The 25,795-nt window shown below is 41.3% G+C and overlaps 1 protein-coding gene across 3 annotated transcripts in view; it reads left to right on the top strand.

Moving 5' to 3' along the window:
* The first annotated feature begins 3,051 nt into the window (after positions 1-3,051).
* LOC121957802 (involucrin-like) overlaps positions 3,052-25,795 on the top strand; it is a 62,738-nt gene continuing 39,994 nt past the window's right edge. For 2 of the 3 annotated variants that reach the window (XM_042506582.1, XM_042506581.1), the window contains exon 1: positions 3,052-3,220. In XM_042506582.1, coding sequence (XP_042362516.1) covers positions 3,193-3,220 — 28 coding nt within the window. In that variant the 5' untranslated portion in view covers positions 3,052-3,192. The remainder of the gene's footprint in view (positions 3,221-25,795) is intronic. The other variant, XM_042506583.1, reaches the window with a different exon arrangement.

Here is a 25,795-nt window from a genome sequence, read left to right as displayed (position 1 = left end):
ACACCGGATGTCTCTCTATAGAAAGAAAATGAGCTTTTGTAAAATGTTTTCAAGTTGTAAAACTGCGAGTCATTGGTGTCTGTGCAGCCGAGTCATCTGTATATTTATAAAGTGTGCAGTTCACAGAGTGGAGTTTGGAGCTGTACTCCTGGTCTCCGTCTGAGATGCAGATCGAGTTAATAGAGTCGGGAGCGCCGTCCTTCCTCGCCTGCACTCCTTAGAGCTGAATAATCACTGTGTGTTTTCATATTCATACAGTGTGAGTGTGAGACGGAGGGAGGCATGTTTGGAGGAGGAGAACAGCTGTAGTGCATTGTTAGAGAGAGGAAAGCCCAGCTGCAGACTCAAACAGGCCGAAGTGTGATACATATTACATGCATCAGATATTACTCGGATCAACACTTGCTCGCCTTTACTCGAGCAGAATAAAACTTTAAAATGCCCCAGTGATGAATATAAAAATTGCACATCAGACAGTTCATTGGGGGCAGCGGCTGAGAGCATGTGATGAATAAGGATGTTGCTGTCAGAGCAGCTTTGCATGTGGTCAGACTCATTTACTGTAATATGAGATTTACGGTTGATGGGGATGGGTAAAGAGGGGACCCTCAGAGAAACACTTAACAACTAGCTCACTGACATTACAAACAACTGAAAAACCACGTTAACTAAGGTTAAAATGATCAGATGTCCACGACATGTCTCCCAAAAACATATTTCAGAAGGTGCAGTCTGAGAGTATAAAATGTTAAAAACTGCTGATGTGGGTCCCTCACCAACCGTCACTTAAAGGGACAGTTTAGACTTTCTGAAGTGGCGCTGTACAAGTTACTTTTCTAAAATCAGTACATTACCTTTGTTTGATGTCTGTTGGCATGCCCCCAGTTTGGAGAAGCAAACTTGAGTCCGACATGGAAGCGATATGCTGCTGTGGACTGAAGCAGCAGCAAAGCATATTGCAGCCACCTAAAAAAACAGCCAGATATAAACAAAACCAAATGAAAAAAAAAAACAAAAACAAAGAAAGAAAGAAAAAATAATAATACAAATTTAAGTGTGCATTATAGTATTTTTAACACTTAACCTTACAGTTACACGGTTTTCCATTTAAAGTTAGAGGTCGGAGTTTCCCAGGTGAAATTTCTGACTTCCGAGTGCTCCAGGTGCACAACACCAACTGTAAAGAAAAAACATGACAGACAGTGACGGACACGTGTTTCTGTGGGTAGTCCATGGACAATCACACCAGGCCTCCTTCAATTTTAATAAAATATTAATGTTAACACTAATATTATAAATAAAATACGAATAAATACTAATATTATTACAAGGTCAGAATATCTCGACTTTGAATAAAACGTAGCAACAGTCAATGATTTGTGACAGGGAACCTCAGCTGTCACATCCCTATCTTAAAAGCCAGACTGTGATGAAAAAAAATGATATAACATCTCTGAACAGCTGGTTTATTTGTGTTATTGTGTTACTTTGCTTTTAAAACAAGCAGCGACCACCAAGACTGCAAATCGAAGCAAATGCAAAAGTGTCAAAACCTGCAGTTCCTCTAACGACCACTGGAGGCTGAGTCAGTTCTCAAGTGACAATGCTCAACTTTACAGCAGAAGCAAATGTGTTTACAGTCTGGTACAAAAACAGTTTTGGTCTCTGTAGTATGACCCAAAGCTATGCATATTTATGTGCGGGGCTGCCTCTGAGTCGTCCCTACTGGTCACTGAAATGTGTAGCCATTTTTTACACTGCCTATTCAAGGTGAAAATATCACGCCTTTGTGCCTCCTTGTTATTCTGTATATAACGTTTGATCGCTTCTGAGCCGGGAGCTGAAGTAGAAATAGCACCGAAATGAGGTCTGTATAAACCGTAAAGCTGAAAAGCCGTGACCATGGGTAGGGTGGTGTTATGTTTTGATTACGTATGTCGGAGACCACACCACAGAAGATTTAAAAAGCAGCTCTTAGCAGTAAGCGGCTAATTCAAAGAAGCAGAACAGCAGCTGTAAACATCAGCAAACTAGGAAAACAAGATTCAGGAGCTCCTTATCCTCCTCGCGGAGGACGAGATCAGCTGTCATATAACAGAGAATGATTATGAGTAAATGACTGTTATTGACACGTTATGGTGGTTGGTTGGGATTATGCCCTAAGGTCACGAACGGTTAGGTTTAGCCAAAACAGAAACATGATGAGGTGTAGATGAAAACATACACACTTCAACATGGGACGGTAACTCCGAAATCCTGCACGAAATTTGGTTATTTGTGGGACCCATTCACCTCCTCACCTGCCTGCCCTATTAGCGCACTCCTTATATTACACGTTTACCGGCAGCATTATCACCTGAAGCTGGTCTGCAGCATTTAAGGTGCATGCGACTGGTTTTATCCGGCAGCGTTGAGTGTTGTGGATGCACCCTCTGCCATCCGACTGTCCACCAGCGTATGAAAACAACGCATGAGGGTTCTTTCTGTGGGCGTTATCATCTGACGTGCCCATGCTCCATACTCCTAACAGAGTTTAATTTTGAAATGTTCCTAACTGAACTTGTTTCCTGTTGAGTTTGATGGTTTGATGTCAGAGGCAAGAACTTGCAGGAACTTTTTAATGCATGGGGATGTAAATTTGGGAAAATAAATAGTTTTCCGTAACTTTCATGTAAATCAAAGCATTTCTGATTGAAAATCTACAAAATCTTCCAAGAATGCATGTTATTACTGAATAATACAACAATAAAAATCAACTTTTAATAAGCACAAAACAGCTGTAAAACTCAACCCAGTGTGTGTGTGTGTGTGTTCATGTTTGATTATGAGTGTATCTAATCAACCTTTGACAGCCTGACTGTATTTTTGTTAAAGTGTTTGTGTCTGACACAAGAAGAAGAGAGAGAGAGAGAGAAAGCGACACTGAGTGAGGGAAACCGGAGTGTGTGACGACGGCAGAGAGAGAGAGAGAGAGAGAGAGGGGGGAGCGACGCGGATGACACGCACATACACACCCTCTCTGTTTCTCACATACGGAGGAGAGGAGGACAGCGAAGAAGAGGAGACAGAGAGCAGGAGGAGAAGAAGAAGAAGAGGAGGAGAGCAGAGAGAGAGAAAGAGATCCGGGGAGAAATGCCCGCTGGACGGATGGATTTTATTTTCCCCGAGCTGTTCGAGCCTCTGTAAGACAACATGGGCTGCATAGGATCCCGGACGATCAGTAAGAACACACCGCTTTATTTTCTGCCATGTGGAGGGATGGATGGATGGATGGATGGATGGATGGATGGATGGATGGATGAAGGGACTTAGAGACTGAGGAATGCGTGTGATGGCAGAGCGGAGATGTTAAGAAAAGGGTCAGAAGAAGAGATGCAGCTGGAGCAGTGAGGCACCGGCAGAAATAAACCTCCAATATTCCTGTAATACTTTTAGAATAATCCTGGAGGGAGTTGCAGCGCTGCGAATCTGATTTTCTGCTCTTTTTCGGGAGCAGGAGTCTTTTTTTGGGGTGTAGTGTGTGCATAGTTTACTATAGGGATTACAGCTCAGTGTGTGTGTGCGTGTGTGTGTGTTTGGAGTGTGTGTGTTGGAGCGGAGACGCGGATGGGAGAGGCGGGACAGACAGGCAGCAGGGATGTGAGCGGAATAAGATGCGGCTTGACGTCCTCGTGTCCACATGGATGACACCGGGCAGTGTGTGTGTGCGCGTATGATTGTGTGTGTGTGGAGAGAGAGAGACCTCCGCCTTGACATAAAACTAAGGTCATTGCATGCTGGGTGTCTGAGAAAATTCCCCCCTCCTCCCTCCTTGCACCCTTCTTTCCTTCTCTCTCTCCTCCTCTCCTCCCTCTTGTCTCTCGCTACTGTGCGTCATGCAGCGACGTAATATATTGAAGACGCAGGCAGTGCACACCGGGTTTACACACACACACACACACACACACACACACACACACACAGGAAGGTCGGGGCATGGCTCGTGCAGGATGAGTCAGAACCGGGCTCGGTAAACTCAGGTGTGAGTCTGAACGCACTGCACATGTAGGTCAATTCTGCAAAGTCAACGGTGCCGGCAGCGACACACACACACACACACACACACACACACACACACACACACAGACACACATACACACACACGATGCAATAACTTTAAGTCAGACTGAAATTAAAAGGCATTGTTGGTAAGGTGAAAGATATTTGCTCTGTGTTTTTTAACTTCAATATTGGAATGAAATACTGTAAGAAATTTTTGTCATATTTGGTTTCCTGTAGTGGCAGCACCAGCTACATTAATGGAATATCAGTGTGGGTGGGCACTCAGTAACCCAACTGCCAGAAAAAAATGCTAGCAGTATCATATCTGTAAAACACAGATATGTTACATTTGCAGGTAAGGTACTGGTTAAACTACGTTGGTTTACCTGTGGAAAACCACTTGATTATGGTTTGGAAAGATCATGTCTAGGCCCTGAAACACCTGACTTGGGCGGGGGTCCAGGCAGAAAAAGCAGTAAGGATGACTCAGTAAAGAACAAAAAGTCGTCAAAAAGATTGGAGTTCGGAGCCTACCGGGCTTTCTACACGACAATGATTCCTGCATAAAACATTAAACTTCTGTTGTGGTTTGGCCTTTGTCCACACAACAACAGCGTATTTGGGCCCTGAAAACAATGCAATGCGTGGACCCTATGAGAAGGGCGACTTCATGGCCACACTTCATGCATGCTCATAGTGTTCTTCTGTGGTGTTTCATTACAAAGTTACACCGCCAACTACTGGCCTGGCATGCATACTACAGCGTTTTTGGTTGTTTTTGTGGATCTGTGTATATAGGAAGATCCTTCTCACAATGTTGTCATATGGAAACACATTTTTTAAAAACATATAGGAAAGACTTTACTGTTTTTAGTAGGGCCGTCATCTAAACATGGCCTAGAAAGCACAGCTTGTTTGTTGGTCTCACAGTGATCTGCAGCGTGGCAGGTGTCTTTGTGTCTGAGTTAACATGCCATCCACCCTCCCCTTCACATTCTTATGAAAAGTCATCCTACATAAGATGTTGCTTTAGAAACATTGATGTGTGAAACATGCAAATATTACGTATTCATGGCTTGCAGAAACTTTCTGTACTATAATATACCAAAGTTTTCTTTTGACAACAGGGCTGCACCTGAATAGTTCCTAATAAGTTCTACACAGGTGATAACCCCCCTATCCAAATGATGAAGTGTCCAAAAGCCAAATGCTGGCAGAATGCAAGTAGCTGTTAAATTTGCTTCCATCATCTGAGTGGCTGGTAGATTTTGGAATCCACCAGTGGCACAAGGACGAAAAAAGCTCATTTGCAAATTTGCAGTGGGTCCTTCAAACTGTTGACTGTTGTAAAGGGACAGATGTCCTAAATTGCCGTCATAGACCAAATCAAGGTGACGTTGCACTAACAACTACCTTCACTTGCACGTAGGCAACTGGCAATTGATTTCATTCGCAGATATGTGAAATCTACCCACTTCTGTTGTCATTTTCATTATTGCTTTTTTTTTTACATGGCTAAAAATTAACCGTTCGAGGCAGCGCTTGCTTAGTGCCGTTTCATTTTATGTACGTGATGCAGAGATGTTCTGGCCTAAGTTATTTTAGGAAAAAGGAAACGCCTGCACACATGCCACACAATTTTATTTCAGATGTTTTGATCCTGCTTATTCCTTTGTCAGGCCAAATGAAACATCTGACCTGGTGAAGATCCAAAACAAACTTATGTGGCATGGAGTACGTGCGCAGGAGTTACCTTTATCTTCATGTATACCGTTTTCTGATAGCCTTGCACCTACATGGTGTGCGTCTAACTACCCTCTCTCAACTTCTGAAGTTATTTTAAACAAACATTTGGGATTCGGTCTTTAGTAAATGTAACATCTTGTATAAACACTTGCAGGCTACTCAGAGCTATGATACACCAATCACTAGCGCCAAAGTTGGTGGCGCATCCCTTTGCAACGCCAGCTCTCAAATCGCAGTTAACCAGAGACCAGAAGCTGTGATGCTGTTTTCGCAAGCAGCTCGAAAAATGGTTCTATACTAAATAAAAAAAAAAATAGAACATTTATTGATTTTTTATACACAAACTGGGAATAAAAATTTCAGTTCAACCCTAAAATATTCAAGAGTCTTTGAAGGGGAACAAAATGTCCTTACTTTCCAACAATGTCCTTACTCTCAAGGTCTAACACTGGTCCTCACAAAGATGGAAGCGTGCGCGCACACACACACACAGAGCTTTAAACCTTCGACAGAAGCCTCTTCACTAAAGACACTAAGACCCATGAGACGCACTTCAGAACGCTCTGCTGTCTGTTTCAAGGAAAGCATGGTCACTCCTCTGTGTGTGTGTATCATCACTTCCCATTAAGTGAAACATGCAGCTGGTGCCTTCACATGCTCATGTATGCACATGCACACACACACTGTATCAGAGGACGATCAACTCGGTCCGTCTTTTAAACGCTCCATCAAAGCCTCATCAGCTCCTTTATGAGGACAGATGGAGGCTGCTGGGAGATTTCAATAAATAAAGGGAGGGGACATTTGACCTCTGATTGTCATTGAGCCAGGCGGGCGGACGGAGAGCGATCAGGAGAGGGACGGAGGTGGTTGGTGAGGAACGATAAGGACGGGGACAGAGTGGAGCTGGTGGTTAGAAGAGCCAACAAAAACGACCCGGCGTTGTTTTTGGTTTCATAAGTGGGTGTGTTCCCTGTTGTGTTTCTTCTCTCATCTTATCTCCTCTGGCTGTCTCTCTCCCTCCCTCTCCCTCCTTCTCTCTCCATTATTTGCGGTGTCAGAAGTAGATCAAAGCATATTACGCGAGCTGTGTGCCGGGCACATTATCTCACTCCGGTTGATACTCTCATTTTTGTAAACATGCTCTCCAGACGCCGCGAGGAGTGAGCTAAGAGTGAGGTCGGCTGAATCCGTAGCAACGCTTCAGGTTTTCTTATAAATCAGGGCTAAACACAGGGGAGACGGAGCAAAAAATGTGGTGTTGTTCGAGGAGGGCAAAGTAGAAAAACAACGCAGGTCGCAAAACATCTGACTGTTGTATCAGATCACAGGATCGTCACTAACTTGACAATCCTGGACGTTTCTTGCAAATGTTTGTTTTGCTTCTAGAGTATTTGCAACTTAATGATGTGATTTGTCTGTTTGCAGTGTCTTCCTTGTTGTGTTAGTTGGAAAGAATAGAAGAATAGGAAGTGGATAGTTTGCATCATTACCAGTAGCCACTAACGGAAACTAATACTAATACAGACAATCAAAGGTAGAAGAAATCACAGTCCCACTCTAATTATGAGGTTATCTCTTGCAGTGCAGCTAAACTTCATTGCCGAGTATTTAGCAAAAGAGATACAGACATACAACAACTTCTATAGATGGTTTTATGTGACCTTGATCAGGGACAAAGTGGCAGTATGTTTGGGCTCAGAGCATTTAAGAACTGTTAGTGAGGTGTCCACGTACAGAGGACAATCAGACACATGAGAGGAGAGCTGTCAATAAAAATATTGACATGAACATCATTATCATAGTTTTCATTGGCATTCCGACTGAAAGAGTAACTGGATAAGCACACACAAAAACCTTCCAAAAGCACAGGCAGAAATGTTTCTGCAAACCATGGACACATCACATCCGTATGTTATGATGCAGCGGATACATTTAACCTTTCATTCCAACAATACAGTGGTTACGTTTTGGCACAAAACACACTTGATTACAATTGATTGCAAATGTAATGTCTTTGTGGTTTGCAGAGACGTACAATGGCTAATTTTTCTTTTGGTGAACGTGCTGAGCTCCATCAGTGTGTTTGAATACAGACCCAAAACGATAAAACATTTATAACCTGCTCTAAATTTCCTGACTACCCAACGCAATACAAGGTCAAACTATGCTAAAAGTCTCAATTTGGCAATATAAAGATGAACCTGGGGCAGACTGTCCTTGAAAGTTCATAAAATAAAAAGGCAGTAGTGAGGAGAACTTTTTTTGCATTTAATGCTGCTGATCATTTATTCAGAGTGTCTATTTGCACCTGTGTGATGATAGGCATACTGCAGCTATTTGGTTGCTTGCACCAATATAATGCCTTATTATGCTGTTTTATGTGCTGTGATTAGCTGTTACTTGACATGCTGAGTTCAGAGCAGCTAAGGTGAGGGCAGAGACATCCTGGCTAGGGTTAGGGTTCTTTGAGATATAAGTGGTAATTTATGGAAAACACTCACAAATGTACTGCCAAAGTCAGGTGACATAGTATAAAGAGCAACACGAGCCATGCACAGTGTAAGACATGGTGGGAAAATGGGTGAAGCAAAAGACGTTCATCCGGGAAACTGGGGTTTGAGTCCCGTGTGAGTTAATGTTGGCTTATTATTTTTAGCCTTATATCACTATTATTTACAGTATTCACCATGTATAACGCTGCTGAATGCACCACCTTGTACACAAACTAGCTGAATACACCTGTTTGGTGTTAACGTCGTATTCCAACGCTGCTGGGATGCCCAGGAATAAACAGCCAGGTGTAAATAGCATTGTACACATGAAAATGTTCTATTTCATGTCAGACGCCATCCATTAAAGCGAGGCCAGGTTGAGCACACCCAAAGAGCATCTAAGCAGACACCATCCCTTTATTTTTAACGCCTTCTGCTCCCATCCAGCCTTCACTGAATAGTCTTTAATAAGACCAGCTGGTCTGGCAAAACATTTCCTCTGTCCTGTCTCTTTAAATTCTACTCTCATGTTATTGCTGCTGCAAACCAATTTCCCCACAGGGACAAATCAAGTATCTATCTATTTACATACAACCGGGTGCAAATAACATTGTTGGCTTTTGACACATGCGTGCTTATATCATCTGCTTAATCTATTTGCTGAGATTTCAAATATTCATATATAAATGCAAAAATTGTCCGCTATAGGCACAAGGAGACAAAATGTTGCACTGACAGTTATTATTTCTTCCCACACATGTAAACAGAGCACCAACAGATAGATAGCCTAACAAAAGGAAATGAATGGGTTTTTTTTTTGTTTGTTTTTTTTTAGTTTAATGATTTACCAACTCAGGTGAAAAGTAACAATCAAAATAAAAATGCAGAGGACAGAGGACATTGTCTCTGGTTCATCGGGGTGAGAATAATGCTTGATATTCAGTAAACAAGCAGCAGAGAAGAAGTAGAGAAGATTGATGCAACAAACAAACCTCTGCATCAAAAAGAGACGATAACGTGGACTTGTTGGGGAGAGAGAGAGACGCCAGTAGAGCGCCATGAGTAAATAAGAGGGAGCTGTTAAGTGTTTCACCAAAATCAATGAAGTGTTTTATAGCTCAATAAAACCTCCTCTGTAGAGGTCCACAAATCGGATCGAAGTATTGAACGAAAGAGTTGTGAGGAAGAAGAGTGATGCAGTGAGTGAGAGAATTTGTAAAATCATTCAGGGTGATAGAGCAACTCACTGCCAGCAGAATATTTCCTGCTGCGTTTCTTGCGAGGAGCATCTATTCTTATATTAGGCCTGAGTGAGAGAGGCCGCTGCTAAAAATAGATCCGGGGTAAAAGAGGGAGGTCAATGAGAAACGGAGGGAGGCGAGGGGAGGGGAGGGAAAATGTTACAGTAAATATGGGTCAACAGCTTTCTCTTCTTCTGCTCGTTCACATCTCACCCTTGACTTTGTCCAAGTGGATCACAAACGTCAAATGGAAGAAACGGTCTCTTCTCTCTGAGGAAAATAACCATGAATTAGAAACCAAGCAAAAGTATATATTGTTTATGCATGTATATCAGTTTTATTCCATTACCTCATTTATTCTGCAGCATCGTCATGGTTTGGTCTCTCACTGTCAGATTGTTTTGCAGCTGCTTGCTTCCTTCAGAGTACCATTTAACCAAAGCATCACCGCCTGCCATTACACTCAATTATCCCGCAGTTACAGCAGAGATGATGCTCAACAGTCGTCACTCAGACAGCAGGACAGACACACAGAAGATTTCAGGCCGACAGTTGCATCTTCACGTCCACCATCCATAATCGCAGCCAGAAATGAAGGAGATGATATCTGACAGAGGCTTGTACCAAGAAAATCAGGTCGGGGTGTCTGATGTGCTGAAATGCCGTTCACTTCCACTCTGAGAAATCAGCTGGTTTGAGAGCTGGATATCAAAATCATTTCTGCATTGCATTCGAGGCTTGATTGTGCCTAAATATATCTGTTCGGTGCAGGCGAGGCATGAGGAAATCATGGACAGGGGGACAACAGTTCCAAATTGGGCCTCTCATCCGCTTCTACTCAGCAGCACCATCACTAACCATCCTTGGCTTGAATACTAACACGCTGATTTCAATTACACTCTTGACCACTAGCCCCGTAGTGCCAGATATGGAGTTTCAAGCACTATTTTCCACACACATGCTGGCTTTCGTTCGACTTTGTTTTTCACTTTAAATGTTCCTGCTACCAATCAGCACCAGACTAATTACAGTGACACTGCATGGGGAGATTTGTTGTTTGGTTGTAAGGACGTTAAAGTACATAAATAATGATATTTTATTTAATTTTTTTAAAGTATTGTTATATTAAATAAATCAAAGCAGAACTCATGGTGCTTTTATTATGAAGGACCCCGCTCGTCTCAGGACGGAAGTGTCGATGTTTTTGCTGTGGACTTGTAGCGCCCAGTCAACAGTTGGATGTTAACATAAGCAGACAGTGAAATAGACACCGCGGCGCCTTTAACCGTTAAGATTCATTCAATGTGAGCTGCCAACAAACACCTCTCCAGTTCATACATTACTAATGTTTGCAAGTCGCTCTGGTACTCGGAGGTCACAAAATATGCCTAGATAGTTGTGACTGGAGCTCACATGTCTCACCTGCTTATACAGCTGCCACTACTAATTATAAAGTTAGACTGTTATTGCAGTGCCATTAAATGTGACTTATTCTCTGTCAGCTGGAGACAAACTAATAGCTCTTCAGTTCATATATCAATAATATTTGCAATTCGCACTAGTGCTCCATGGTCGCAAAGTGTGACTAAATAGTCACGGTCGGGAGCTCTGCAAAAGCCCTGCTTTGTATGTGTGTGTGTGAATGTGAGAACCGAAACGCCAGTGGCTTATAAATATGTTCGCAATATAGTCATTTTATATATATCACATGCAGAAAAAGCCAAGATACCTGGAGTATATTCGATATATCAAACAGCAACTCGAATTAGATGAGATTTATAAGGCAAAAATGGGCACCAAGCATGATTTTTGAGAGTGAAGCTGATGTGCTGACTTGTAGTTTGTGGTGCGTTTTAACAGCAAACGTCTACGTTCAGGGAAATAGACGTAGTTGCTCTCAAGTGACCGATAATACCTCTGCGCCATTTAAAATAAAAATAATGCATAAAGCTTAGACGACTGCTGCTCCTCGCTGAAGAGAATAATTTTGCCATTTCTCTCCTTCCACAATCTGCCGTTATCAAAGACTGCGAAAGCCTTTTTTGTCTGCAATGAACAGCTTCAAGCAACTGCTTTCACTCCAACGGATCTTCCTCCAAATCCCAGCCAGTGGCTGACAAAGAGCAGAGCAGCGTGGAGGTTGTTTGAGGCCACGTCTTCTCCACTGCTGCTGCTCTTCTGTTTACAATGACTGTGCTGACGTAGTGAAGAGCAGCTGCAAAACAGAGTATCAGATGTTGGTCACCATCACATGAGGACAGTTTCATTCATCAGAACGTCTTTCTGTTTTAAAAAGAGACACAAACCTCCAGTAAAAAAACTTAAAAAAAAAAAAAAGAAATCACACATGATGAGACTGGTTGTTCTCACTGAGGGTCTGATAGCAGGCGTTATCACTTCACAGAGGAGGTGTTGCGAATCTCTTTTGTCATTTACAGCATTACAATAAAATGTTCTTTGCTTGAATACTTAAAACTGAAGTATAAAGTTTAGATATTTAGTGTTTTGCCTCTGTCAAAACATGCAGACTACACATTGAATCCAGGTAATAGCTTAGAAGGGATAGGTAATAATACTGCTAATAATACTCCTACTTCTTTTTGAACATGTAAGATGCAATTTCTCATTGCTTATTTGAATCTGTCTATTTTTTAAAAAAAAGTCTTTTTCTGTGTTTGTTTTACGTTTGATCTACCTTTCTATCTATCTATCTATCTATCTATCTATCTATCAACAACTAAATATTTGACTAATTACATAATTTGACTAAAGAAATCATTCATCACATCATTTTAGCGGCACTAAAAAGCATAATTATTGAGCACCTCTAAATTTTTACTTAAAGCTGCTCTTATCGATATTTGATAAGAGAAGAAGAGACATAAAGGGAGAGTGAATATTTGACTTACGTTTATCAGGATGAGTAAATATCCAAATGGCTGCAAACACAGAGGCTGTATCCACTTCGTGAAGTCAAAGTCAGTCAGTGGTGTGTGGACAGTTTGTTGTGCCGCCTCCAAATGGATGAATATTAAAGGTTAATCTCTTGATTGATAGAAAGCAAATTTTAGATGCAGCAAAAATATATGAAATAAATTTAAAGTCGTGAGAGGAAGTGAGCTTAGGCACTAAAACTGACTCAAAATACCTGAAAGTGGGAGCGGGTGATATGAATTTAAACTATTATTACAACTGTATTTTATTTAACTTTATTATTACAACTTTATTTAATTGTAAAAGAACAGTACTTTATTTAACTTAATTGAGAAAGTGCTTTATTTAGTATTTTATTAGTGTAGAGTTAGTTTTTTATTTTATATATTTCTGGAGTGCTTATGAATATTCTCTCCAATATTGGAGAGAAGTCTGGCGTTCACATATTGTCCCGTGTGCTGAGGCCCATAACACACAGCATATAGGCTTTGTGTTTTCATCTTTTTTGGTGTGAGACAGTGTGAGATAGTGTGAGAGTGGGCAGCCCTTGTTTGACGCTGAGTCTCAACACACACAGCAGCACTACACACACACACACACACGCGATTCGTTTTTACACTGCCAGCTGCCTTACAGCTAACGTCTGTACTGTCTGTACATTGGCTGCTTGTTCTTGTCTGTCTTGTTCACACGTTACAGTAGTTTATATGCAGAGAGAGGAAATCTGAGTCGCCTGATATGAATGATTCAGTCTCCGTGCAGTGATTTCGAGCATGTTATGTCCTGAAACAACCCCACGTTAATCAGTCTACCAGCCGATAAATACAAGATTCTCATCATCATTTGCGTTAAGTTTGTAATCATTTAAACAATTATACTTTTTTCAATGTTTTACCGCAAGCGTTTTGAACAAAGCTACCTGTGAAAATAAAAAAGAAGTCAGGGGTTTAGTCGCCTGTGAGTGGAAATCATGAATATTTTGTTCACGTTTCAACCCCGAAGCCCTTAATTAACAGATTCCCTGCTTCAGCATGGGAATTATCCAAAATTGGACGGCTCAATGAACAGTAATATTGCAACTGAGGTTGGCTGAACGGTGCATCAGACAAAAAGGTTCAGTGACATGTAGATATGAAAACTGTTGCTTTTTTTCAAAGTTGCCTCCTGACAATCAGATGACTGTCATCAAATATATCAAAAATGAAATCCATACATTATATGGATATTTGTTTGTAAATGTTTGCGCTATCTGAGCTGTAATCTTATCCGTCAGTCTGTAAGTGTAGTCCTGTTTTGGCTTCTGTGTTTCAGTTGGCAGGAAGCAGCGATGGAGCGAGACGCTCCGACGCAGAGTAAAGAACAGACTCGCAGTCTGGCAGACAGCAGCTCCATTTCCACATAAATAAACACAGGTTGGATAATGCAAGTCGCATCTGATGAGACACTTGGCCTGTGCGGTCATCTGTGAATGCAACGCGATCAGAGCGGAGTCCTGCCCGTTTTATTTTTAGACAAATCGATTTGGGCCAGTAATGGAAAAAGAAGGTGACGCTTCCTCCAGGCTGGTCTTGTTTTTCCTGAGTGTCTCGTTTCCCGTTTTCTCCTCTAAATTTACATCACAATGGCTCCGTGGCCGCAGACACGCTCCAGGTTCTCAACATGGAAGTCTGAAGCTGCCGTGCGGCCTGAATTTTCAGTAGAGCTTAAAGTAACCAAGAGCTGCAGCAGGCAATTTTACAGTTTTCTAAAAGGCACTTAGAGGTGACTGCCTGGATTTTGAATACTCAAAAGTCCTCTAAGATGAAGTCAGAAAACTGCACACAGCTAATGTTTACCGTCTCAACTGGTCTGTGTTGCTTTACACAAAAGAAAAAGGGGGCAGGTTGTGTTATGATCTGAGGTTTGACTTTAATTTCATTATGAACATTGTCTCAGCTACTATGCAACACTCGTCTTAATGCAGCAGCAATTTATGACTTAAGGTTAATTTACACCCTACTAAAAATAGATGCATCTGTTTTAAGTGTCACAAACGTCACTGCCACTTCTACGCCCCCTTTACGCTGGCATAGATACGGCCAATAGATAGCACTAGAGAACGGAGTCAAAATTTTCACACAACAACGAATGAGGCGACGATGGAGTAGGTTGTAATAATGTTCCCTGTTAACGCAGGCAGCACTGTAGACAGCAGTGGTCAGTGAGGATATTAAATACAGTGAACATATGGAGGGAGAATTTTTTTCACCATATTATCGATTTGCTCTGTTCTGCCATTTTTTAAACGTCTTCATCGTCTCCTATCCTCTCGCGTGAAATATGCTACACCTCTATTTCATCTGTATCAGTAAGCTTTCAGAAAACGTGCATAAATAGAGGCAAAAATAACACACAGTGCCGGCAGAGGGCTCCATCCGTGTCTGGGTAACTTATTAACTTTTGGCAAAAATGAGCCTACTTAATGAACTTTTACTTAATTTCATGACAGAAATATAAGAAAGGTGGCAGCTGGCTGGAGTGAGATCGCCTGGGAGCTGAGACTTTCTGCTAAGTGACCAAAGTTAATATAGACCTACGAGCTGTCGGCTATATTGTCATTTCCAGTGATTATCAGAATATAAAATGTGTTTTCTGTTAAAAAAAGGACAAATGTAGAAAGATCACAAGTAGGCTACTCAGAGATCTGTTAAGTGGTTTCCTCTCCAGTCTGATCTTCAGCACACAGCTGATATTTATGTGGTTTTGTTTTCATGACGTAGCACATTTACATCTTCAATGTATTCAGTATAGAGAGCTTTGATATTACGCGATGTGATGCCATATTCAGACACCATGTCGTTATCTTTCACTGGGGAGCAGCTGCTGAGTCTAGTGGTAAAATTCAGGATACCGGTCTGTTTCTGTGTTTGCTTAATATCAAACCGGTGTGAACATTTTTACACAAAAACTGATCCAGCTCTAATTTAAACATCAAATCTGACAGAGTGAGATGTACACATGTAAAGGAGGGCACAGTTTTGGCTCTCTCGCAGGCTTCAGCAACCAAAACTGTCCTCAGACATTTGTTAATTAATTGTCTTAACCCACTTACTCCCTCCAAGGTCACGGGGGGCGGCTGGAGTCTGTCCCAGCACACGCTGTCCTCTTATAAAAACCTTTATCAACATGAGCACTGAAGCTTATCTATTGGCTCTCCACATGCTTCGATAGCACAGTGTCTCGCTTGGTTGTACTGTCCGCTCTGTTTGTCACTTATTACCTCTGACAAGGAGACTCAGTCCCGTTTGTCTGGAAGTTTGCAGGAAAACTACATTAACAGATTTCATTGAGAGTTAGTGGAGACTAAAGAGGAACTGATTGGTTTTTGTGTGTGTGAAAAGTGCCAAAATAACAAACTTTACATTTTTGCACATAACTTCCAAATTGTGAAATGTAAAAAAAAACAAAAACATTTTTTTCTGGATAGAGACCCAATAAAACACAAATCATACACAAACCCCTGACAGTCTCTGACAGGTTTTGGTTTCTCCAAAAGCTGCTTTCTAGTTCAACAGTTTAACTCTCCATTGGGTTTGTTCTTGTCTGTCAGGTGTGTTTGAGGTATCACCTTACACAGGAAACCCCTCCCTCCCCAACTGCAAAATATCGACTGTATTATGTATGGACCGACTGACGGATGCCCTGTGTACTAAGTGGTGTGTGTGTGTGTGTGTGTGTAGATAAACACACATGCATGCACAGACTAGTAGATGGATTGTGTGATCTTACCAGCAAGTCAGAGAGTGATCGATACACGGAGTGAAGCGACTGGTCAATAATTTGATTGACAGGTGTCCATGAGCATCTCTGACCTGAAGGGCTGAAGGAGAAAAAAAAACAGTTCAATATCCAGTTTCACAATAAAAAATATATTTTAAGACAAAATATGAGCAGACTACAGAATACACTCCATCACCAGCACTGCACAGACACATGTACATTACATCCATACGTTACTAACATCTCACTCCAAAACCATGTTCATTGTGGTTTGATGTTTGCTGATCAGGTCCGACTCCAGTTCACCCCAAACAGGGGACGCTGCTGAGGATATTTTTGACCATTTAAACATGTCAGTCTACACGTTAATTTTGCTACTCTTCATTTTTCTGGAGTTACCAGACTGACTGGAGCTGGGGCTGGGAGACCAGAAGGTGGGCATAATATTAATCCTTTAACGCTTTTCACTACTGCAATGGCGTTACCAGCTGATCGCCAAATGACCATCTGTGCACTAAAAGTCAGAGTCAATGGATTTTTTTCTTGAAAGTAAACTGGTAAGTTACAGGTTAATGATTTTATTTCATTTTTACCAAAAATTATGACTTTACTCATTACTCCCTAGCAACAGTAGTAGTAGCTACAGCACTTTTCCATAACACCTCACAATGTTGGTTTAAGAGCCACTTAATCACATATTTTATAAAAATGTTAATGTTGGTATATGACATATATAGGTTTTAATATTGAATATTTTGAGTGGTGTACAGTAGCCAGACTATAGTTATGTTTATATCTGCGTTGCCTGTTATTATGTTATGTATGTATATATGAACGTTTTATCCTTTCTCCTCAAAATTCAGACATTGCATATGCACCTCTGTGATTATCAGGGTGATCCCCACTAAGCAGCTAAGGCTCGAAAATAACTTTTTTCCAGGGGGTCTTCTGTTGCCTTTGATTAGTATTAGATGGAGAGTGAAATGTGGAGATTGGTAACTTTTAATCCACCCAAGCCTCATTAGCTCTTTGTTGTTCTGGTCTGTTGCCCAAAATTAAAATCCTGTTGTGGTTGTTTAGCCAGTGTAAGGCTACAGCTTTCTCTGTGGCTGCAGGAGGTTCATCTTTTGTGAGGCGCATTTCCACTAGCTTCACGTTGTTATGTTAGTGAATGAAATGTTCCTGTCATTTTTCCTCCTGACAAAGTCAAAGTCATGGGAACATGTAGAGCTATGTAAATCCCTCTATTTTCCAAGCTAGCTTGCTGCTTCGTGACGTGCACCCACAGTGCAGCAATGACAAAAATGATGGATGTGATTGATGGTTGGATTTCAAATCAGTAGGTGGACAACAACAAATGTAAGGTTGTAATGAGTTATTAGTTTTTAGGGTAATTTGTTACACATCTCAATAGTGGGAAAAGTAAAATGAATACTGCCAAACCCTGACCAGACGTGTTGGAACGGGCTGAGTTCAGGTCTCTGTGCAGCCAGTCAAAATCTTCCACACCAAACTGGGAAAACTATTTCTTTATGGATCTGTCTTTGTGCACGGGGACAAACACAAACTGTTGTCCTGCTGTATAATCCATGCTGGGAAGCAGTCTTTGTTTATAGAAAACCCACAAAATTGCTCAGCCATCAGCATGTGGACTCTGAATCTTCTTAAGCTGCTTTCCTGGATAAAGCTTTACTGTTTTTTTGGGGGGGGACTTTAAGAAACAAAATTACAGCACGCCTCGAGGAAGGCTGAACAGCAGGCTGAGACATCAACTTATACAGACAAATTTACTAAAACTGCATTTTCTCTCCTCCGGGTGTTCACAGAACTGCACACTAAGAAGACTGTAAAAGATAAAATCATATTACAGGAGCACACACACAGCTTAGTATCTGTGTTACTCGCTCTCAACAATCTCACAGTGAAGAAATCATCAGAGCAGCGTGAGCTCACACACAGCAGCGACCTCGACTGACCTGGAATCAGCACATTAAAATTAGTCTCTAACTGTAACAACATGACTTCTGTCTGTGTGACGATGTGACGGTAGATTCAAAAGTTGTTTTAGTTGGAAGTTATGGCCGTTCACATACTGTCAAAACTTCATGGAAGCTGCTTTTACCATCAAGTACAAAATCACACTACAGCAGCAACCCTTCTATGTGCAGTCTTCAAAGGAGGCCTGCTAAGCTTTTCCTTATCGTCTGTCATAAATATGTTACCAAGTCAGATGTTCATATTAAACACAGCTTTAAATAACGAGGTAAACATATGGGAAAGTAATCCCTGTGAGCAAAAACCTGGGGCTTCCCAACCTTCTGAATACTGAAACTGCTTGTGATGGATTTCTTTATATCGTCACCTGCTCTACGCAGGTGAGGCAGGGCTTTATAGAAGGTAGCAACCAGGTGCCTGACTGTAAACAGCCAACCAGCCGGTGCCGAACAAACCACAACACAGCGAGTCGAAACACAAAATATGACAGAATCTGGGGTTGGCTTTTACTTTCAGTGGCGACCATTTATACAGATGCTAACTGACAATCCTGCACAATATAACTCGAATTAACACAGTTTTCAACTAGCCTGTTTACTTCAACAGCATAAATGATTCCCTGAAATTCAGTTATATCTTTTGTTTTTTTTTTCCTGTTTTTGTGCCATCCCAAGATTTTTGGTGGCCCCATATGGCCAACATTATTGAAAATTTCCGGGGGTGCTCAACACATTCTTTTCCCAAATCCTCACACGTTGCAGCTTTGCAGTGGACTTTGGCGTCTACATATTATGCTGTAGTTGTCTTTCTGCGTCTGAGCCTCACCAGAACGTCAACAAACAGAAAGGAGGCACGTGATAAGGTGTAGAAAAAAAAAACACATTTACATGGGAAGGGAACACCAGGCTCCTGCATGAAAGTCAAGGGTTTGTTGGACCAATCCACCTCCCCACCCGCCTTTTAGCCGCCCCCGCCCGCCCAACACAGTTCTGTGGCATTTCATGCGCATGTGACAGATTCTGTCTGGCTGTTCTGTCACAATGACATCGCCTGTCCACAGATCAGGCTGACGTGGCAGGTGCTGGCCGTTCAGCAGTGTATAATGACAACGCGACCGCTTCTCAGCTGATGCCATCCAGGGGTGTATCAGGCAGACGCAAAAGGTGCCATTTGGCATTGGGATTGTAAGCCAAAAACACTGTCAAAGTTGTTTTTTTTTACTGTTATTTTACATTATTTATGTCATGGTTGGGAATGAGAACAGGCTGGGGTGCCACTGCTGAGGAAGACCAAAGTCTTCTGTTGTGTTTTACTGGAGTTACTTTTTTTCTAGGAAAGTATGATGGTATACAATGTCCTCAAACATCACTCACATAAGCTAGATATTAGTTAACTAACTATGGTATTCTAAGAGTTGGTGGTAGTGATGTAAATATTTTTAAGTTCACCTGAAATACCCTTTTAAAAGCCCATAAATAACAGCACAGGAAAGAGAAAGAATGCTGTGTTTTTCTTTGGATCATGAAGGACATCGAGTACCAAACAGAAACCTCCAGAAGCTCAAGGGAATATGGGGTCGTCCCAGACATCTTATACAATGCTACACACACACACACTCCCACAAACACACACACGCACACACACAGTCAGACAGAAGAATGGACGGACGGATGGATGGATGACGGTATTACCCCGACAAGCCGTAGTGAGCAGGACTCCCTTAGTGTTTGGTGTCGGCTCAGAGCGTCCGCTGCCGAAGCGGAGGTGAGTCAGACTCCAGACTTCACTTCGGATCACTGTCACAGGCCGCGTGTCACCTCTCTCACACACACACACACACACACACACACACACACACACACACACAGAGCGCCTGGAGCGATGGCAGCAGACAGGCGAGGGTCTGCCAGAGAGAGCTGTCAGGACCTATTGTTGTAGCGTCCCACAATGCCACCCTTCCTTAGACGCTCACATGCGTACGTATGCATGAGTGTGTGTGTCAGCGGACATGTGCAGGTGCATGTTTATGTATCTGTGTTTACTTCCATGTGCAGCATGTTGTGGAAATGGCTCGTTAGTGGCTGCTTCCTCTTCTACTAATCACGTTTAAGTTTTTACCTTTTCCCGTGCCTCCTCCTCTGTTTACTGGTAACACTTAACCCTGAATTTACCTCCTTCTCAACCCACGTTCTCTTCTTTTCCCTCCAAAGTAATCAATTCCTCCTCTCTCCGTGATTTCCCCACTCTTCCTCTCCTTCCTCCCCTCTTCATTACCTCCGTTTTATCTCTCACTCCCCGTCCCTTCCACCTGTGTCCCCGCAGTGCACTAATGCAGCTGTATTAGTCCTTGTGGAGCAGTTAAAGTGAGGCAGCACTTTCAATGTAACACATTTTCTGGCACAAATCCACCTTTTCAATCTCTTCATCCCCTCCTCCTCTGGTGTCTTTCACCATCTTCTTTCTCATGCTATCTTTTTGCTCCTCAATAATGACGCAAAGTTACAGCTGAACTAGCTCATTTTGTATCCATGTGACGTGTAGCGCAGGTTTCTATTCATCTATGAAGCTTGAAACAGTTGCTTCCTCCCTATAGTTCATCACTTTTGACTCTAAACTCACATAATCTTTGTACTCAGTTGCAAAATAGCTTGTTGCTAAATTTTCCCAAATCAAAACTGAACTAGGAAAAAAGTCATTGTGTTACAGTGTTCCTTATACGTGGAATAATCTGCAAAAGAACTTAATAACAAACACTTTTACATCATCATGACTGTTTAACTACCTTGTATCAGATCTTGTTTTAATTTAGTGTGAATGGTTTTAATTATACCTCTACACCGTGGCAATGTTTGTTATCCTGTATTTTTACTTTTGTTTTTAGCGATTTACATTGCAATTATTGTTTAACTTAAATAATGTTGTTTGTGGGGATTTTGCTAAAATGACTGACACTGTTACTTGCAGTTCTTAGCCAGAGATTTGAGAGAAAATGGCTGAAAATGTTAGTTCACAGGTCCTTTTTTTGTGGACAAATCAAATACTGTTTGGATTTTTGCTTTCAAGTTTTAAATCCCTAACTTCGTGCGAGCAGAGAAATAACCACACACATTTTTCAATAGCTGAAAATTATTCTAGAAAAAAAAAAAAGCTGAATGTGCAGGACTGGAGATGGGACAGTCCGCTCTGCTGTAGCTCCTGTTCGTGTTTAATGCTGATAAAACGGGTGTTTTTCCACATAAATTTCTTTTCTGTTGTCGCTTTGAAGCCAGATTATAAAAAATTGCATAAATCTCTCTTTCAAAGATGAAGTCAAATGCATTTAATTGGTTTCAAAGTTTAAAAAAACACTACACTGCCAAAAGAGTGGAGCAGATTGACTGAGGTAAAAACTGTTCTTGGCTAAATGAAGCGTGCGGCTCCAGCAGGCCGTTTGGCAGGCGGCGCTCCTCTGTCATACTTTGATGTCTCAGATTCATTTCCCTGAGACCTTTTGCTTCGTTGCCAAACAGATTAGAGCGTGCAGCACCAACATCTACACCAATGGCCTCGTAATCTGCAGACTACAGAAGAATAGCCCGAAGAAAATGTAGCAGAGGCTTTCTGAGGACAGCGGCAATCAAAAGCTGCGGCTGGTGGGAAATATGACAATAGAAACTTAACTTGCTCCTTTTCAATTACAAAAGTCTGTGAAGTTTTCATCCAAAAATGTATTTCAATCTTTTTGAGTTTGTTTAGAGATTAATTTCTTTGTTTTTCTTTTTTTGTGTTAACTAAACAGAATTTGATTCTACTTTTCTTTGATTTATTAAGTAGGTATTTAGGTATATAAATTAAACCTTGACTATTTTTTAAAGCTGCTATTGGTCATGAAGAAAAAGGCCTTCCCTTTCATATCCGCCGGTCCTCTGTTTTTGTTCGACTCCACCAGAGAGACTTTGGTTACGTGCACAAACAGAATTGACCTTTTCCTCAAAGGTCAGTAGCCTCACACACACTGTACCCAAACCACAGCCGCTCAGAGCTGCGTGTTTCACAGTCTAACAAGCAAACATTACACTGCAGCCTCCCAAAACACAATTTATAATCAGACTCTGAATCAGATTAATTACCAAGTACAATGAACAGACAAAAATTTGCATTTCTCACATCAGAGTTTGCCAGTTTTCCCACAGTGTTGTGGTTAAAACCAGTCGCATTATTACACAGGACACACCTTTGTGGGAAAAATAATTTTGCTGCACATTAAATTATGTGGTTTGATTGATGATCTGAAACAACTTTTAAGAAGTGATTAATTGTTTAAGGAAAAATTCCAGTGCCTCTATAGTGAGGATTTGCTGCTTTTCTGTTTGTAGGTTCTATACGTTATTTAAATGTATTTTTTTTTCCAATGGATGCACGGTTGTTACATAACTTAAGAACTGAAACTTTTCCCGACTTTTTCAGTTGCCTTAATGAACTGAAAACTGAAATGTTTTGCTTTCAGATGCCTTTCAAAAGTATTTAAACCTTTGAATACTGATTGGTGCAATTGGTGCAATTTCTCCAAAAACATGGGGAAAACGGAAATAAGCAGCTTGGTAAGAAACTGTTTCACAAATTACAAGAAATAAACAAAGAAAATATTTTTTAAAAACACATGGGAAAACTTTCAAGGGGAAAAAGTAAAAAATAATAATAAAATAATCATCATTGCATATCTAAAATTAGGTTACCAAAATCATTTAATTTTTAAGCACCTTTTCCAGGTCATTTCCTTGTTTGTTTTAACTTTATTTATTTTTCCTGCTTTTAATTTTTATGTACTTTGAATAGCTTTCTCCCCATGTTTCAAAAGAAATCAAGTGGATTTGCTCAGGTTTCATTGGGTTAAACAGACGAACAAAATACTTGTTTTGGTTTTAAAACCAAAACAATGAACAGATCGTTGCACTGAACTCAGCATTAGTATGTACTGATAGCCTCCATGGGTGAACAGAGCAAAGAGAAATGAAAACTTGGTCACAGAGGGGTGGACGGTTTGATTGACGGGAGAACACCTGGGAGGTGAAGTGCCGCAAAAAGCACGGGGCATAAAAAGACTGAGTTCAAATCACATTAAACACGGATGATAAAAAGTCATCCAGAGTGTAAATGGTCATTAGGTCGCCTGATGCTGAGTGACAGTAATGACTATGAAGAAGGCTGCATTTTCTCCAGGTGCTGCAGGGAACTCTGGGTAAATGTCCATCAAATGGAAACGGAGCGATCAGCGGTACCGCTGCAGTTTGGAGTTACACTTATTAGTACAAACAGCTGTTGCTGGCTCGGAAATAAGGCTCAGAGTGGCATCCGAGCCTTATTTCCGAGCCAGCAACAGCTGATTTTAGTGAAGGATTTGGGTGATTTTACACTTTGTGATGCAGTCTCCTCTTGTATTGATTCTCTTGAGTGTAATGAAATGCATGCAAACAGTCATCAGGATATAATTTTGATACTGAATGTAGTGTTTAACCCTTTGAAATCAGAGCAAACTAGCTCAATCTCAAATCAAAACCAAGAAATTGCCTCAAATTTGTAAGGAATTAGTAAAAAGTTACAAAATAATGTGTTTCTGGCGACACTGCTCCCTATGCAGCTGTGTTTGTGCCACTCAAAGCCAGGTGCTTTTTAGCGACACACTGCTTCTTTTTAAGCTGGATTTGTGACATCAAAGGCGAGTCATTTTAGCGAAACACCACTCCTTTTCCAAGCGCGTTTGTGCCACTCAAAGCTGAGCATTTTTTTAATATATCGGTCCGTACGCAGTGTTTTTAGTGACATCCTCGATAACTTCCAAACCAGAACCAAGTAGTTTTGGGGCATGAACCAAACCGTCACACCATTCTTACTGCTTACGTCTTTCGTGTTACGATAAGGCTGCAATCTGCGTAATTTGAGTAATGCCGGGGCTTCTGCACGAGCAGCAAACTATGATGAGCAGAAATGACGAGAATGATAAATATATTTATGATACTGAAATAGATTTTTGCTTGTTCTGCATCACTGTGATCACCAGCTGAAATGTTTGTATTCACTACATATCTGCCCTTCCTTCCTCCCGCTCCTCCTTTCTTCTTCCACTCCTCTTCCTTTTCTTATCTTTCCAGCTTCTTGCTTCAGCTTATTTTCCCAGCAGCCCTTGCTGTTCTCTCCTCGACATACCCTCTGCCCCGCTGTTCTGAGCTTCGATCAATCTCTTGCTTCTGTTCCTCTCCTTCGTCAACTCTTCAATATTTCCCCCTCTCTAGTTTTTAAGAGTCTCCAGCTCCCCTCTGTGTCTCTCTCACCCTCTCCTTCCTCCCCCGTGGCTCCTGCAGGGAGCTCCATCAACGACAGAGGTCTCTGGTGCGTGCGTGTGTGTGCATGAGTGTGTGTGTGGTTGGCTTGCTTGTGTATGTGCCTCCATGCGTGTGGGTGTGTTGTGAGGAGTAAATGGCCTCCAGGATCCCCTGGGTCGCATCTCAAATGTACTCACAGAGAGCAGAGTCATGACTAAGACTGCATGCCTTTCATTAACGCTGAGAGAGAGACACAGAGAGAGAGAGAGAGAGAGACAGAGAGAGAGAGACAGAGAGAGAGAGAGAGACAGAGAGAGTAAAGTTGAACATGTCAGCTGAACTCACTTCTCTGGTGGAAATTTGTCCTTCACCTAAAGTTTTGGGTCAGGCCTAAAAGTGTGCCATCAAACATGCATGTGCGTATATTAAACATCAGCAGTCTGTGATTTTAGAGTTAGATTCAGTACTTTTCTGTTGTGATTGTTTGTTCTCTGCTCTCTCGTTCAGTTTGTAGCTCTTCTTTGTGTTAGACGAAGTTTGTTCACAGACGGAGATCTGGAGAACAGATCTGAACGTGTTGGGTTAATCTTCGAGCTTTAGAGACGGTCCTCAACAGAAAAAAACATCACTATTATTTAATCGGGCAAAAATATATAAATGTTAAGTAGTACATTTGTAAGTTGTTATCCTGCTGCAAAAACACTTTTTTTTAGGTAAAACCCACTAAAAGGAATCAAAAGCATCACATCACTCCACCACGTGTCGCTCAACGCTGCGAGAAGTCGATGATTGTGAACGCAGCAAGCAGCTCTCTCGTTAGCAGACGTGTAAAGAAGAAACTCCCGACTTTCTCAAACAATTTAAAACTTGAAATAATTATCTATCATCTTGAAGGCAGAAGACACGCAAGAGGATTAACTTTTCAACTGACATCATGTTGTCCCACCTGTGGGTCAATTCACGCGTACCAACAGACAATAAATGAGCTGAACTTCTCCAAATTAATCAAAATGTTGTTCCATAACTGCTGGATGTGTAAGTCAGCAACAGTTCGACAGATTATTGACCTGGATGTTTATTGGGGGTGATATTGGGCATTTAGCCGATTATCGGTATTGGCATTCCATTTTAATGATAACTAATTAGTAATTAAAAAGTGCAAATGGCATGACAGGAACTTTTAGTTTGTAAAACCTCGTAGAGCTATTTTTATTTGTTAATTTTTTTTTTTCACATTTTCACATTGCTGGGAACTTGCTGCATATGATCTTAAAAGTGTCAGTTT

The sequence above is a fragment of the Plectropomus leopardus genome, chromosome 18 (genome assembly GCF_008729295.1).
Source record: "Plectropomus leopardus isolate mb chromosome 18, YSFRI_Pleo_2.0, whole genome shotgun sequence".
NCBI classification, from domain to species: Eukaryota; Metazoa; Chordata; class Actinopteri; order Perciformes; family Serranidae; genus Plectropomus; species Plectropomus leopardus.
Note: the sequence above shows the minus strand (reverse complement) of the source record. Positions and strands in the feature narration are given on the sequence as shown.